The sequence below is a fragment of the Protopterus annectens genome, chromosome 3.part1 (assembly GCF_019279795.1).
Source record: "Protopterus annectens isolate FY-2018-M chromosome 3.part1, PAN1.0, whole genome shotgun sequence".
NCBI classification, from domain to species: Eukaryota; Metazoa; Chordata; order Ceratodontiformes; family Protopteridae; genus Protopterus; species Protopterus annectens.
In genome coordinates, this window is record NC_056732.1 from 1,261,514,720 (window position 1) to 1,261,532,561 (window position 17,842).

Genomic DNA, 17,842 nt, shown 5'->3' on the forward strand with positions numbered 1-17,842 from the left:
CAGAGATCACAGGATATTTTTCCCTATGAGGACCAGGCGAGAAGAAAGCTGAGGTACTCGTGAAATACCACTATGTATATGTAAAACAGTTTTGACTGTTCCTAATTTTGTAAGTATTAAATGACTGAAGATCAGTAAATGATATCATTCTAGAACCTTCCATACATTAGCTAGAGCAAAGAAACTATCTCCTAACCATCATCGTAGTAGGCAGCTGTGAGTCTATAACACGCATCTCTGGTGTGACTGCATTAATCCTTGTAACATCCTGCTAGAAATATCACCACAGTGCGCGCACGTGCGCACACACACACACACACACACACACACACACACACACACACACACACACACACACACACACACACACACACACACACACACACACACACACACACACACACAAACATGATTTATAAAAGATGGGATTGTCCTTGCAAAGTTTCCATTTACAAAATGGGATTATTTGAAACATTTCAAAATAAAATGAAGAATTCGGGGTCAAATCAATTCAGAGTATGATATAACACACCACTGAGATTTTAGCTCACTTTCAGGCCCAGTGTAGTACTTTTTCAAAAATAAAAATAACTCATTTTTTTATAACCATGTCTCTTAAGTTGACTTTCTGGTTGGCCTACAGTTATCCAAGGTGCATCAAAGCTTTAAACAAAATTTTTTTGCTATAGAATATGAACCCTGTCTGTTTCACAAGACAAAGTCCAGAAGAATAATTTACTGCTGCAACTTTCCATGACTATTACAAACAAAATCTGTCTTTGGAAGAAAACACTGAAAATCATTTCAGTTCCATGCTAAAAATGGGGTAGATATAACTGCCTTCTTTCCAAAGGAAAATGCAAACACTGCAGTTTTAAACACCGCTCTAGTGGAAAATGAGCATTTTTGATAAGCAGAAATTACTAGTTGTGGGTGGGTGTGTTGGGCCTTTGTGGTGGTTTATAAATAGACTCTGTTCTTCATTTATAAAAAGAAAGCCTGTCTTTAAGGATGAATGCTGGAGACTGCAAGGGGCCCAATGGTTAAAGCAAAAATATTTACTGGTTTGACTTCCATCTGAATTACTGATACATCATGTAATCCTGCTAGGTCAAAAGTCTTTCTTCTGATTTTCAGTCAATAAACAACACACAGTGCAGATTTATGTCTCTAATGTAAGTTCAGTGTAAATCAGCTTGGGGGTATGACGATCACTTTAAGCATTTCATGATACAAATCAGTTAACAGGAGACTTAAGAAGCCAGTCAACTAGCAAAATAAATTAATATGCGCACATGCATAAATAAATAAGTAAATAAATAGATAAATGTATGTCTTCTCCAGTGGGAGATTAAAGTGGACATTAGAAGGCACTAAGATGTTCTGAAAATGCTGCAGGCATTCAGTTTCCTAACATATCTCAATATGACACAGGAAATATCTTGGAAGAAATTCCCACAGACAAAAATGTACACTGTGAAGACAAATGAGCAGAAAATAAGAGAAAATTCAACAATTTATTCATTCCACAGAAAGGCATTTGGACATTTTAACAAATCAGCATGTTGACTAAGTTCTAAAGAAAGTGAAGGACTTAAGAATATATGGAAGAAGCCCAAGTCATTCTTTATTCATTACAGAAAATGAAGGTGTGGGTTTAGAATGATCAACAGTTTTCCATTAGAAAGGACTTTTTTCTTGGTCAAGCTGAATGGGTCACTAGATCTTTAGTTATTTTACTTAATAAAGTCCACTATAAAGTTACATCACAAATGTGTAATGTTATGATGTATGGACATGAATAAGACAGGATGGGGCATGCAGTATATTCACAGAACAAAGTTGTAGATACCTAGAACATTGTTCGGATCTACTACAGGTGCTTGTGTACTAGTAGAGCACAACATAATTTCTAGCTGACACTTGCTCGAAAAAACAAGTGCTTGAGTTCAATTGCCCAAAACTACTTATCCCTCCCAGCACCCTATCACATAACACTGTATAGCCGTACCAGAATCTTAACTCTAACCCTACGACATCATTACCACTCTGCAACCCTAAAACACCACTCCATAAACCTAAAACTCCCTCCCCAACTGATGCCCTAATCCAAATTCCCACCCACTTCCTCACAACAGCTGTGGCACTCACCTTGGACAGATATAACACCTTAGCGTAACATGCAGCAGCTGCCTGCCTGAACTCATATTCACGTTTTCAGCATGGGCAACAGCTTACCCCAGCTACAAGATGCTCATGTCCCTGATTTCGAAACAGTAATCTTCAAGCACTTGGGACTCATCTACATATAGTGCTCCCAAGATGTTCAGATGAAGGTGCCATAACAGGGTCTGTCATAGAAGAAATAAGCTAAATAAAGATAACCTAAGTAGTAAAGAATTGAGGGCAACAAAGACATTATATGAACAAGTTTCTGTGGTACAGAAACAGCATGTAAACAAGATACAAACAAGCAGTTCTTGTCTTCTTTCCATAACTGCTTACTGGTGACATTAACACAGGGTTTGAATGCAGAGTTTTTTAAACGTACATTTACTTCTTAAAACTAGGGTATGAAGACAGCAACTAAAGTACACTTATTCCATTAACTATCAAAATTTGGCTTCTTCTTCTTCTTGCAAACTTCACAAAACATTTTGGGTGGGCACATGTAAGAACAAGAAAAAAAAATCAAACTGATTACCAAGCAATGAACCTCTGTATACAATGTACAGCAGCGTTGTGTCATACAGGTTGCTTCCTGTAGAGATGAATCTTCCTAAAAAGCATATTTTCAGCCTAGAAATTGACAATAAGTTAAAGACAATACATCCATGGAGTCTGCCCATTTTTGTAACTACTATTTAAGTTACAACCCTGCTAGATTTGTGTTTTACCTTCTTCCTGTAAGAATGACTCTCTTATACAACGAAGGTTCCACAAAGCTGCACAAAAGAGTCACGAACTCAGTATTAGGATTAAGCACTTTCGTTCTTTTTAACTAATACTCAAAACTTCATCAGAATCTAATTACTTACTTTCTACAAAAGTTTAAAAACAGTGACTTGCTGGTCACATGTTTAGAAATGTCCAATCACCATCCCACCAAAGACACAAAATAAAAATTTAAAGATACAGTGTTAAAAATATGAAGTTATATCAAACCTCATCTTAGAATGACAGTTTAAATACACCAGGACATACTGAGCTATTAGTTTCTGCACTAGCAAGAAGCATTTTATATTAATTGACTCATTTTAAGCCTGGGTGCTTGTCCGATCTTAGTCTATTCTGTACTGGGACTCTCGACATTCCACCCATACATTATAGTCCCCTACAAAGTCTCTCATGTCTACTGCATCAAGTATCTTACAATCTGAACATTGTAAGGAGTGTTTAGCTAAGGCATTACTTGTATCACCTTTTTTAATAGATAACGTGTGTTCATAAATTAGGAATGACAACCTTCTTATGGTCTTGCCCACAGAGTAGCTGAAGCAAGAATTGCACAAAGCTAAATATACAACTCCTTGAGAATTACATTTGTACCTGTTATTAGACCTAAATTTCAGATTTAAGGACTTAACTTTAACATTAGAAGCATTATAAATGAAGTGGCATTGTTTGCATCTGCCGCATTTGTAAGTCTCTGGTGTAACATGCTTTGCCAAATCAGCTTGAGAGTGGCTTTCTAAAATAGATTTGAGGTTGTTTATTCCTTTGCAAGTAAAAATGGGACTGCCTACTAGTATCTTAGCCAAATCCCCATTATTTTATAGTTCTCCTTGAGGATGTCTTTTTATCAGCGATATGTCAATCGTGATGGGAAGTGGAAATACCAATGACAATGACATTTTCTCCTAACTTATTTAATGTATAATTTAAACATCAAGTGATTTTAAATATTCCAGTTTTACAATATGTTTGTTTTCATTAGCCTCTTCCTAAAGTCTGTCTGTAGACAGCAAGTCACATTTCTATTCAGAATCTACATTTTAATCAGAGTGCCGAAAAGTGCATGAAATTATCTGTCCCTGCAATCCCCCATGATACACACACACACACACACACACACACACACACACACACATGCTCACAAGTGTGTACACACACACACACACACACATATAGACACACACACACGCGCGCACACGTGCACACACACACACACACACACACACACACACGCACACACACACGCACACACACACACACACACACATAGACACATGCTCACAACTTTGTACATACACTCACACACACACACAAACACACACAGACACACATACAAGAGTGTGCACATACACAGACAGACACACACACACACACACACACACACACACACACACACACACACACACACACACACACACACATGCACAGACACACACACACACTCTCACACACACACACACACACACACACACACACACACACACACACACACACACACGCACACACACACACATACACACACACACAAACACACTAGACATATGGATTCAAGTTTAACTAATATCCTCTTTTCTGTATCTCTTTCCAAAAGTTATTTGCAGTATGTTTACCTGCAGAGATGGAGCAGTGTTTTGTCTGAATTATACATCCATGAACAAGTTAAAATAGTGTGATACATTTTTCAGTCTTTGGTTTTATAATCGAAATATAAAAACAATACCTACTTCATGTCAACCCTTCATAGAGGCCTTATCCACTGCCACCTGCTGTGTTTTCAACAGCTGACCACGTTCTTATTTCTTTTTCATCTCTTTGAGTAACAGAAATGTGCAGACTACTTTTTCATTCAACATCTGACTTTTTACAGCTGTATTGTGATTCTTAAAACATGGTGCTATACTGTGCTTAACACTCAAAGGAAGCAATTTGACTTCTTACATCAGAAGTTGTTCCTATGGGACATCACTGATCTGAAATATAGGCTGGCATGGCAGAGAGAGAAAAACTAAAGAGCAAAATGTCTCATCTGTATATCTGTCTCCCATATTGGCAGTCTGTAAGATACAACAGCCAGCACTAAGAGTCAAATGGATCTAACCTCTCCCATCTCTGTGGGAAGGACAAACTACAAAAAGCAAGGACGGCCCTGACAAGGACTTTTGCAAGGAAATCTCTCCTCTTGGGTGTTCCTGCCCTACCAAATAACTAATTTTCCTTTGAGTGCAGTTGTCTAAGTATGTAAGTCACAACTGTTGTAACTTCTAGCTACACTAAACTCTCAGCCATCTGAAGAATAAAAGGTCAGCATAATAAAAAGCATTTGGAAAGCTGTGCTTTATTTTGATGACTAGGAAACTCAAGAAGTGGTATAGTACACTTAAGGGAAAATTATCTATCAGGTAGCACTGGTCAGAAATCCACAGCTCCAGAATACTAACAAAGAGCATTTTCCTTGCAAAAGACCTTGTCTGGGCTATCTTTGCTTTTCTCTGCCATATTAGTCTGGTAGTTGGTACAGTGGTTAAGGCTGTGAGCTGTAGTTCCTGTACTATAGGGTTTGATTCTCTCAGCCCTCATTTGCCTACTGCGTAGCCTTGAGTAAGTCACTTAACCAGACATTGCTCTTGGGTCACCCTGAAAGGGGGCAGTGTGTGTTCAGTGGTATTATTACTAGTGGTGGTAGTCCTCTGTCACCATTTATGAGAAGACATGCTTAATTTACACTCTCTGTGCTCTATAACATTACCTGTAACCCAACTAGCATGATGTGCAGCTATAGGAAAGTGTGCCTACCTGCCAGAATGTCGAAGTGTTCTTGGGCCTGTATCAAGATTCTCTTCATTCAGGGGGGTAAATATGTTGTCTACACTTCCTCTGTCAGTGGGAAGCGGTGACCTGAAAAAACAGAACAAGTACTTTGTTAGTGTCTTGGTACAAAAGAAACATCCACATTTCAATTTTAAATGTGTCATTTGTAAAATACCTGCAAATTAATTACTATTATAAAACTGTAAACTAATCTGACAAATTTTCTTAGGTTCACAGGTGCATGGGTTCATGAGTATAAATATTGGACAATGATCTTAGGTTCATAGGTTCTTGCGTTCGTACGTAAATATTAGACAATTCGTTTTCAGACCATTATAAGCCTAGCCAATAAACCATATTCTAAAGTTTCCTCCTGCCTCAAAGAGGGTAAAACAAGACAGACCTGGGTAGAATTTTCAGCTACCCATCCAAATGTTGAGATTTTCCTTGGAAGTACAAAGTGAATGTCTCTGTTTGACATGAAAGATTGTTCCAGAGGGAGAGATGTAGTGTCATAAGACTCTATCATGCCATTGAGTCGTTAAAAAAATTCAGATCAGTTATGCATTTTTTGGAAGCATTTGTACAGGAGGTCAAGGAGGTCAGTGTCTTTCATAGTTCGTAAGGCTAGACCAGGGGTCTGCAACCTAGGGCTCTGGAGCCGCATGTGGTTCTTCCACCTCTCTGTAGTGGCTCCCTGTAGCTTTGAAAAATAATGGCCACTCTACCGCACAACATACACACAGACACACACACACACACACACACACACACACACACACACACACACACACACACAGTTACCTCTCAACTGTATACATTTTCATAGAATGTCATTACTTTTGCTTCATATTTTTGGTCTGTTTCTCATAAAATTGTAGTTTTCTTGCAAATCATTGATGGATCAAGTCAGAAAAAATAAATAGACATTTGAGTTTCAGACTTCATACCCATCAGAAAATTAATGCTAATGCAAAATCTGTTATTCTATCAACCTTCTAAGTTTATAAGAACATTATTTAAAAAGTGTTCCTGATTTGGGGCTTTTGTGTCCCATTATTTATGGCTTTGTCCAGATTTCTTGTTCTAAGAGGTCGAGAGATATGACAGACACACACACACACACACACACACACACACACACACACACACACACACACACACACACACACACTGAGAGCAATCGAACAATCAAAGGAAGAAAAATAGGGATGGATTTTAAATATTGCTCTTATAAACTTAGTTCTTTTATATTTAGTATAACTATATATAAAACTTTATACACTGTGTTATCTTTATTTTAGGGGTCAAATAGGTTTTGTGGCTCCTGATGAATTTTATTTGGTGGGAGACAGGCCAAAAATGGCTCTTTTGATAGTGAAGGTTGCAGACCCCTGGGCACAGATCACCATGGATGAGTCCATAAAGGGCTGTCTATCTGGATATCGTTTTAGTTACGCATTTTTGAAGTCTCTCAAGCTGAATGACTTCTTTGACATTGGTCTGGGTACTGAATGAAACAGGTCCAATGTGGATCATCTCACCTATAGGGTAGTATATTAATGAGTAAGTATAAACATGGGTAACCCAAAAATTGAACATTAGCAGTAAAACATTCCCTGATGCCTTCTATACTGTGCATCAGACACAACAGGTATGTCTTTTTGATTAATGCACTGATCGATAAGTAATTCTGGAAGTGATGTACCACAGTAGTAATCCCAAGTTCAGTGTGGAGAAGACTAAAACTATGATGTCTCGAGCAGGAGCTCAGTACTCTATTCAAGTCAACAGTGTACTGACCACCGTAAAGAGTTTACAGCAAAATATGACTCATGGAGGAGGGGATACACAGCGTCATGGATTGTTCTAGAAGCATCACAATGTCCCTGTGTGGGTACAAAGAAGAATCATGCACCTATGGCACATTTCTACACAGGGTATGTAAGATACTTGCAATATTCTCCAGCCGGACTTTGTGAATGGTGGTAGGTGACTACCTGCACAATGGTCACTGCTGAGGTTACATGTCATTGTGTATGCTATTTCACAAATAGCACCACAGCCTACTTGCTCTGCATATTATAAACACACTATTAGTAATAGTGAAAAGGTGCTTTAAATGGAATGGGCACACTGCACTGCAGCCTGTAGGACATGCATTGTTAGCATCATATAGTTTGTATGTAGCCCTGTGGGGATGGGGCTCCTGCATGTCAGGACTGTGATCTACATATATGTGATGGATGAGGAACTTCAGCATTACGTAATTCCTTTAGGGAAAAGGGGAAATAGGAAAGAATGTATGTACTGGCATGCCCCAACACACACACACACACACACACACACACACACACACACACACACACACACGCACACACACACACACACACACACACACACACACACACACACACACACACACACACACACACACACACACACACACACACACACACACACACACACACACACACACCTGTATGTTTATTTGTAGCATGTTACACTTAAGTAAGGCAGCAGATGTACATACTATGTAAAAAGGCAGTGGTGTGCTCTATGTGTTGACTGTTTTCCCTGTGTTTGCCTAATTACCCAGCCTACATACCAGAACTTATATGCATCTCATTAGAGCAGCATACACAATGCCGGATGTCACTGCCCTGTCACTTTGCAGATTCCTGGTAAGCCATTCACAATCCATACACGCTACTCACTCCCTGGTGCGCTGAACACACTGTCTGCACTTTCAGCAGTGGCTGAAAGTTATGGCTGCATTTTGGGTCTTTGGTATGACATGATTCAACACTGTGTATGAATGTGTGTCTGTGTGTAGGTATATAGACAACCATGTGACTTACAGAGCCAAACCCTCAGTCTAGCCATAATTTTTAAAATGTGGGTTATAGTTCCATGAAATAAACTTACTTCTTCATTCATACTGTCTCACTAGAAATTAACAGACCAAAGTAGCCCTAATGATAGCTCTATGACACTAGGTGCTACAGGTAGTCTAAATGGTAGAGATACACCAGAGCTGAGACAGGATACCATTTACACTGCAGTAACTAAGCTTATTTTAGTCCCAGACTAGAAGCAAACTATAACCCTGTCCAGTTTTAAGGGTAGGACTAGCTCCAACCATTATTCACATACAGTTAGGTTTATGTACAGAATTAGTGATTTAGTTAAGAGTTTGGTGACTGTAACAGACTATGTACAGTAATTAGGACCACTATGGGGCAAAAGTCCAGGATGGGAGATACCTGTTCTTACACACAGCTTCTGAAACTAATTGTGGTACTTGCACACTTCCCACGTGATGTTTTCAATTCTCATTCTGGTCAAATGTCACTAGTCTGAATGGCTGAACTCTGAATAACGTTTTGTAACCCAATTTGAAGAGTTTACCACATTAAACTTCAAGAGATTAATTGATAATGTAACTCTGTAAGCATTCCAGTTCAACACTGAGGCTACAATATGAACTCCAAAACATTACCTGAACAATATATGCTGAATATAGAACAAATATGGATTCCAAGCCACATTAAGAACCCTATCCCAATGAGCACCATTACTTTATCATTCAATGCCCATGTTTAAAGTCCAAAAGCAGTGACTTACTGACTGATGGGATTGGACAGTACAGCTTAGTCAAAAGGCTGTTTATAGCGTCACAAGTTCATAGGTTCAGTTACCTAGCTCATGACTTTCAGGACTACAAGAAGCATGACTGCCTTAACCTGTGATGTTATTTCCCATAGATTACCTTTGAAGGAAGTTAGTAACAGACTTTTTCCTAATAAAATAGAAACCTTTCCATATACTGTATATACATAAAAAATACTCATTAAATAGAATCTTGACCAAGTTGTTAGTTGTCAGTCAAGAATGCATTCTAAAAATATATTTACTATCAATTAAGAAAACCTTTAAAGATATCTTCTACATACACTGTATGTTTGTACCTTTGAGGACCACAAAAAATTCCTCTGTCTTTGCCTTCCCTTGTAAAGGTAAATGTATCATAGGCTGCCCTTAATCTGCAGACCGCACTGTTTTGCTGAGAGATAAATAAATGCTAATAAAAACAATCAGGTCATAGCCAGCAACATAATGTATGGAATTAATGAATGCAACCAACAAAACAAGTCTGCATGAAATCAGTCATTCATTCATGCTATATCCATGGCATTCCTGCATACCTGACAAACCTGTATTTTAATCAGAGGAGAAAGCCACCCTCCCATACACACTCGCCTGTGTGCTCGCACACACACATGCACACCCGCACACACGTTTCTCCTAAACATGTATATACTAACTCCACGGTCATATAACCATCAGGAAAAAAGAAAGAGAAATTAAGAAAGTTCATGTAGGAAAAATTACAAAAAAGTCAAACCAGGAGCGAGAGATGAAAAACATACTGAAGAGTTGGCAAAAATGCTGAAGGTGGGTCATTTAAAACTAACATTCTCTTTTATCTGCAATTTTAGCACAAATGTGAAGACACCAAGGAAATCACAAAGACCTAATGCATACTTAAAGTTCCTAACAAAAGTAAATAAAGTGTTTTATTATGTGTTTATTAAAACTGAGATATTTAATAACAAGCCACTTTGCGTAAACAGGATGGGATATATCCTATTGTGACAGATGCCAGACAGCTAAAGAAGAATAGAGAGAAAAAAGATGATGGACAGGACCCTTTCATGGCAAATACGAAATAAGGAAGGGGACCATTTACATAAATAGAGATTGTTCTAAAACAGAAAAGCATAAAAAGAAGGTCATATGAATGAATGCTGTTTTTTGAACCTTAACAGAGGTCCAGCTACTGAAAGAAGTGCAGGGAAAACATGTATAGAAAGAAGTATGAGGAAATGAAATAAAGACAAAAAGAAAACTATCAGAACGCAGACAGGAGTAGGCACTGTTACATTATCATGCCTTAAGAACAATACCAGAAATAATAATGTAGTCATCCTGGACAGTGAATCAAACAGTTTGACAATAACATAATAACAACAACAAATAAGTAATGACAACAAGCTGTCCATTGGCAGCAATCCCTTTTAACCCTCCTCCCAGTCTCCTTAGGGGTACCACAAGGCTCCATCCTTGGACCCCTTCTTTTCTCTCTCTTTACCAATCTGCCTCACTCCGCCACTCCCCATACCAGCATGATTAAATATGCTGATGACTCCACTTTGATATGCACAGCTCTTGCCTCAATGACCTTCAAACCATCACCCAAGACTCCTTCTTATCTGTGGAAACTCGGATAACCAACTCCCAGCTCATACTAAATCCCAATAAAACAAAACTTATGCTCTTCTACCCCACTAGAAATACTTCTTCCTCCACATCATTTCCACATCTTCTCGAAAAACAAAACCATAATCACTCCTACTCCCTATACCAAACTGCTAGGGGTTATAATTGACAATGACATGACATTTGATCTCCATATAGACCAAACTATCAAAATAGCTCACAAGAAACTCGGCCTCCTATATAGAAATTACCAATTTCTAACAACCAGTACAAAAATGACAATTGCCAGGACACACCTTCTATCAACACTCCCATATACATCCCCAATCCTAACAAACTTCTGCAAAACTGACCTTGCCAAGCTTAAAGCCTGCTATAATAAAATCTCCAAGTTTGCCACCAATGCTTCCTGCAAGTCACATCATTGTTTATCACTCAAACACCTCGAATGGCTAGAACTCCCTCTGCTCCTTTAACTTAATCAGCTAACCTTAGCTCATAAAAAATTCTCCACCACCCAGAAAAGACCCCAGCCATCAAAACATTATTCATCCCATTAAAAACCCAACACAAGCATGTAATGTGCCCTGAGCTGCAAATTGCCCCAACAAGCTATCAAAATATACAACAGATGCAGTTTTTCTACCAGAGACCTCAACCTTCACACCTCAACAAACAGTGATCATTTGATGAAATACTTGGTTAGATGTGGATGAACTATAGCCATCCAGTGTTAAGAACATTAGAAGCATGTTAAGAGGCTTTTAGCAAAATCAAAAATGAGATGAGAGAATTCAGAATCAGGGATACATTTATGGGTTGTAAGAATGGTGAAGAATGGATGTCTTTAAGGAACAAAAATGACTGAACACAGAATGGAAGAATAATAAGTTTAAATACAACATTATATGAATAGATATTGTGATAATATGAGGTACTGACAGCTATGCCAGGAGAAGTAGGGCAGTGGATGTATAACATATGCCAGCATAGCTAGATGGAGTTTTGTAAAGAATTACATGTCACTTGTATATCAAACTGATTTGTATACATGCTTGTGTTGAAAATGCATTTGTAAAGCTGCTTGTGTTAAAAAAATGTACAAACAATGGGTCCTGCTAGACAGAAAAAAGAAATGCACCAGTATGTCATGGTATTATAATTGTTGAAATTAATATTGTAACAGAGGATACTGGAAGAAAAGTGATTAAGCTCAGTCCCAGCTAACATTTAGAAAAATATCTTGAAATTAAATTACTTAATTTAGGCCACTGTATCTCATAGGTCTCAATGCAGCAATAGCCATAAAGGTTGTACTAGGAAGCCTTCTGTATTGTTCTTGGTGGTGAACTAATTGCTACTCTGGAAGGGTGGAAGTTTGAAATTGTTTTATAACTTCCAAAAGCTGCAACACATTTTAGCAAAGCTCTGTCTGTGTGTATGGTAACACATATGTGCGAGATTCTGGTTCAGTTTCAAGTAAAGGGGGGTAGTATGGGAACCAGTCAGATGACCAAATGTATGTAATGACATTCTGCAACCCAGGACTAAAATGAGGTTTTAATACCAGATTCGTGGTGGAATAGTAATTCTTTAGATCAGTCAGGGAAATAAAGTGAGATTAGTTAAGTACTGTTTTTCTGTATCTGTGTGAATCTATCTATATGTGTTGTTTTAATATTTTCTGTGACTGACCTCTGGTGTTTATTGTAAATAAATATTTAGTGTTTTCATATTCTTTTATTATTTACTATTAAATATATTTAAACATTTCAAGTGAAAACAAAAAAGAGAGCGGATTTGTAGACTAAATTCATTATGGCTGGTCTTTTAGAGACTATTTTAACCTTTGAGAGTACTTATATTTATTTGGTGACACTGTGGGTGCTCCTGATAGCCTTGCTGCTTGGTCAGCATTACCATTTGTATTAGTATTAACTTCACTCAGTATAACTGGGTACCCTTGCAAGAGCCTTAGAGTATCTGGCTTTGGAGTGTCTGGTGGCAGTAACTACCTTATAGTCTGGCCAGAGAGGCATAGCTAGTAAATCTGTGTCAGCCTTTCCCAGGTGTGTGTGTGTGTGTGTGTGTGTGTGTGTGTGTGTGTGTGTGTGTCTGTATAAAAATCAAATCTCAAAGAGTGTGTGTGTTAGCTACTTGGAGTAGGGACACACAGCACTGGTTTCACAGAGAGAGTGGTGGAGGACTTGGCTTGCACAGTTGGTTGAGGACTCAACTCTACAGCTGTGCCAGTGGGGAGTCTTTTGGGGGCCTGGAAAGAGAGACAGACTGAGTGCGTTTCCTGTGTGCTTTTAAGGGAAATTGTGCTTGATGCAGAGAACTTCATCTGGAAATATTTTTGTTCCATTGTGAACATCCCTCACTGGTGTCAGTGATGAGGATTCAAGCTCCTTGATTACTGGCCAAGAGGAAGGGGCATCACAGATATGAACAGCTAAAAAGAGGAATAAACACTGAGAACTTTGTATAAAATAAGTTAACCTACACAAAAAATAAAAATATATTGAGTATAGTGTTCTTTATAAAGAAATCAAAGAACAAGTGAAATATGAAAACACAAGAAAGAAATCCTATGTAGTATAAGATTTAAAAGCAAAAAGAAAAAAAGTGCTTTAAACATAACCAGTAAAAGGAAAAAAATTCTCGGTTAAATATCAGTAACAGATAAGCATAGAACCGAAATGGAACTGGGACCAATGCTGTTAAACCATGGTTTTCCAAGATGAATCTTGCAATGTGCAACAGAAGGCGTGTAGAGGTCAAATAGCCCACAACAGTTACAGCCATAGGACAGAAGAACAGTAGTCAATGGCTGACAGTATGTTAGAACACTACAAAACAACATGCTTTGTGCATTTATCTGGAGTCTACAGACAGTCCTGATCAGTGGTGTAGAAACAGAAAATATTTTAGCACAGCCCAAGCAAGAGTGTTTGCTGCCTTTCAGAATTACCCACAAAGTAGTACAATTTGTGTGTCTTATGGGAGGGGGGTGGGGTACTTCAAGTAGAATTCCTTGAGTAATATAAGGGGATGAATGGTATACAGCACATGCAATCTGGACACCTTTCATCTGCAATAGTCTGAGCATTTGCAGAGGGGTGCAAATCAGTGAAAGACCACACACGTTGCATACTGTGTGCACTGCCATAGATGTGCTTTAACTGCTGTATCAAAATCTGACAACTGCATAACGGTGTAATTTCCTATGAAAAGCAGATCATGGGTACTCTCATCTATCTGTGTATTGTTTAGGTGGCAAAATAAGGCTCACACACACACACACACACACACACACACACAGACACACAGACAGACACACACACACACACACACACACACACACACACACACACACACACACACACACACACACACACACACACACACACACACACAGACACACACACACACACACACACACAGACACACACACACACACACACACACACACACACACACAGACACACACACACACACACACACACACACACACACACACACACACACACACACACACACACACACACACACACACATGCAAACAATGGCCTCTGTGTATGTATTTTGGTTACCACTGATAGATCAGTGGAGTGTAATGCGGTATTATGGGAAAAACAGTGTACTTATACCTAAAAATTCATTACTGACCAAGGAATGCAGTTCATGAAGTCAGGTGTTTCTATGAGCTTCATTATCCATTTATGCATACCTAATCACAATTGCATCTCATCATCTGCTTTTACACTGTGTCTGACCTTAACTCCTGAGTACTTTACATAAGCCTAACAGCCTGTGGAACATTTTGTAAAGCTCAGTACTGGAGTATAAACTTGCGTGTCATTCCTTCACAAGTGGAGCACTAGAGCAATTTCTTTGCTGATGTAATTCATAGGTTCATAGATTAGTACTAGGCTAATTGCTCTTGCAAGCCATTTTAAGCTTAGCCAAGTATCCCTTGTGAGACTCAAACCCTGCGCCTTGTGTTTGTAAGGCAAACACCTTAACCATTAGGCCACCCTCCCAACCCCATTACACTTTTGCAAGGCTGCCCTATATGAGCATGCATATATATGCAAATGTACAAATGCCACAGTTATGTTCTGCTATGTCTCACCATTATGGTATTAAATTATGTTTGAGTGGCCTTTAGGAATTTAGGTGATGGTGAGGCAGGCAAGGAGAGACACATTGTGCATCCCTTTGTATTAACAAGTGCTACAGACAGTGACTTTCAGGCTACTAGTCATTACTGTCACTAGCTGTGCATTATTTCTGAAACATTTTTCCCATGTGGAGTGCTATGTCTTCCCATTCACCACTTCCCACGTAGAGTGCTATGTCTACCCATGCACTACTTCCCATGAGGAGTGCTATGTCTACCCATGCACTACTTCCCATGAGGAGTGCTATGTCTAAGACTCCCACTCATCTTTTCACAAGACATTTTATAGGCAGTTTTAGCAGAGATTCAGGCAACATACAGGGCATAGCATAGAAACCAGTGGCAAAAGTGTCCATAAAGTACTAAGTACCTAATCATAAAATGTAACCAAACTGAAGTTAGACAGCTGTCCTAGTGTCTGACAATTTCGCAAACAAGAAATTTCAGAACATGCATGAAGTTTTTATGAAACATTTCCAGAATTATAACTCTAGTCTACAATCAGCAGAAATTTCACAAAACAAGACAGAAGTATTGGTTACCCCAATCTATAAAGAAAAATTAGATGTACAACAATGTAACAAATAAAAACATATTAGTTTTGTTAGCCATTGTATTCAAACTGACCAACTGGTCATACAAGATGACTTCAAAAGGTTTGGTATTAAGGTCAAGAATCCATACACATACAGGAATTTTGACTTTTTGCCTAGAAATCAATACACTTTTTAACGTTTGTTTTAGTCTTCTGAAGTATTCTTTACTGAGTTTTATTCTCATTTATTAATGTTTTATGACAGATCCTTCATCTGTTCTTAAATATGTAAACATTCCCTCTTGCTCAAGTTCTTCAATATCACATTCATGTCCCAGATTAATATTTTCTTGGTGCTGCAGCTTTATTGTTTTAAATGTTGTTTTTGCACATTTATCAAGACCAAGTGACATTCTTATATCATCTGATAATGTTTTAACCATTTGCAGTTGTATGTTCAACTCCTTGTCTGATGAATTTTTACATTTTTAAGTCATCCACAAAAAAGTAAATGAGAGGTCTTTAAACAAAGTTGGTTTCTGGGATCCAAATTGTAACCATAGCCTGTTTAATAACTATTGTAATTGGTTAAGTGCAAGACAAAACAACAGGGGTGACACAATCAGTCTAGAATATTCCCCTTTGAATTTTTATCATCAGGATAATAATCTGCCCTTTCTCATGGCTCAAAAAGTGGTTTGCCACTGTTTCATGCTTACTGTAATGTAACTGATCAATGTAAGGTGTATCTTATTCATCTGTAAGTACTCCTTTATCCATGAATGTGGAATGCTGTCAAATGATTTTTATAATCTACCCATGCTATACTTAGATTTTTCCTCTTTTTACAATTCTTTATTATGGTTTTATTTAACAACAAATGAGTCTTTGTTTCATATGACTCTTTAGTTATTCTTTTGTTCTATTGCAATAACTGAGTTTTTTTTCTAAATGACTATAAACTCTGTCTGCATCAATTCTGGTATATTGTCAGGAGACGAGTATTGTCTAAAGTTTTAGGATGGCTTGCAGGTTCACCCTTAAGGAGAGTATCATTTTACTGTTGTTATCAAGTTTAGTGCCTGTTTGGCATGCACATACAAATAACTCTTACTCAGGGCTAAATCTTTGTTTAACAATGTTAATGCTTTTAGCCAAAGTTAGGTACTGCAGCTGGGCCAGGGATTTTCTATTTAGGAGATTTTGTTAATTTTTCTCAATGTCTTTCTTCCTTACTTCATCCTATTTCATATGCGCTACATTAGAGCTACTTAATATTTCTTTTAATTCTTCTATTATCTATTCATCATCTTTGTTACTTTAACAGGACTTTCATAAATACTTCTCCCGAATGCCTTATAGCTTCATTTTTGGTGGTGTTTCTAGTCCTTTTGCTTTGTTTCTCAATTCTCTATAAAATCATTTTGGGTGATCCATAACTTGCTTATTATGTACTTTTTTGTTATATGTATCTGTACACGTTCTGAGTTTTTCTGCCTGTCCAGATATTTTTAATTTATTATTGGCAATAGTATACAATGAATCTTGATGTGTTTTGATACTGTGGGTTGCTTTTATCACATCTAAGTATTTTTGATAACCCGTTCTCTTTTCTATCCCCAGGATTCAGTAACGCCCGTTCTGAGTAAACAAACAACACAGACATAACTCACACCTTCTTCCCCCTAATTTTAGTTTTCCTACTGATATTCTTGCAGCTTTAAATATTGACAGAGATTCATAAAGGTTACCACAAAGTGCAGACTACATGTACACTTAGTGTAAACTTTCTGAGTGACTAGAAAGTACAAAACATGTGATAAGAATTGCATTGAATACATATAGTGTAGGCTTTGTGGAATGAGGCCCTATGTTCTTCTTACAGTGGTACTTGTTAATTATTTTACAGATTTCTCTATGTGGTGACTCCATGACTTACCTTGCTCTCTTCCTTTTCTTTGTTACTCTATGTTTTTGTAGTAATAATTTATCAGTTATTAGTTTAGCTGTGCAACATGTATTCCTCTTAATAGTCCTGATTACAGTGTTTCAGCTGTTATAGCAATCTTCTAATA

General features: G+C 37.9%; 1 protein-coding gene across 1 annotated transcript in view; it reads right to left on the reverse strand.

Moving 5' to 3' along the window:
• ARHGAP39 (Rho GTPase activating protein 39) overlaps positions 1 to 17,842 on the reverse strand; it is a 2,618,385-nt gene that overhangs the window by 1,952,534 nt on the left and 648,009 nt on the right. Inside the window, exon 2 of the mRNA XM_044067324.1 lies at positions 5,749 to 5,850. Coding sequence (XP_043923259.1) covers positions 5,749 to 5,850 — 102 coding nt within the window. The remainder of the gene's footprint in view (positions 1 to 5,748; positions 5,851 to 17,842) is intronic.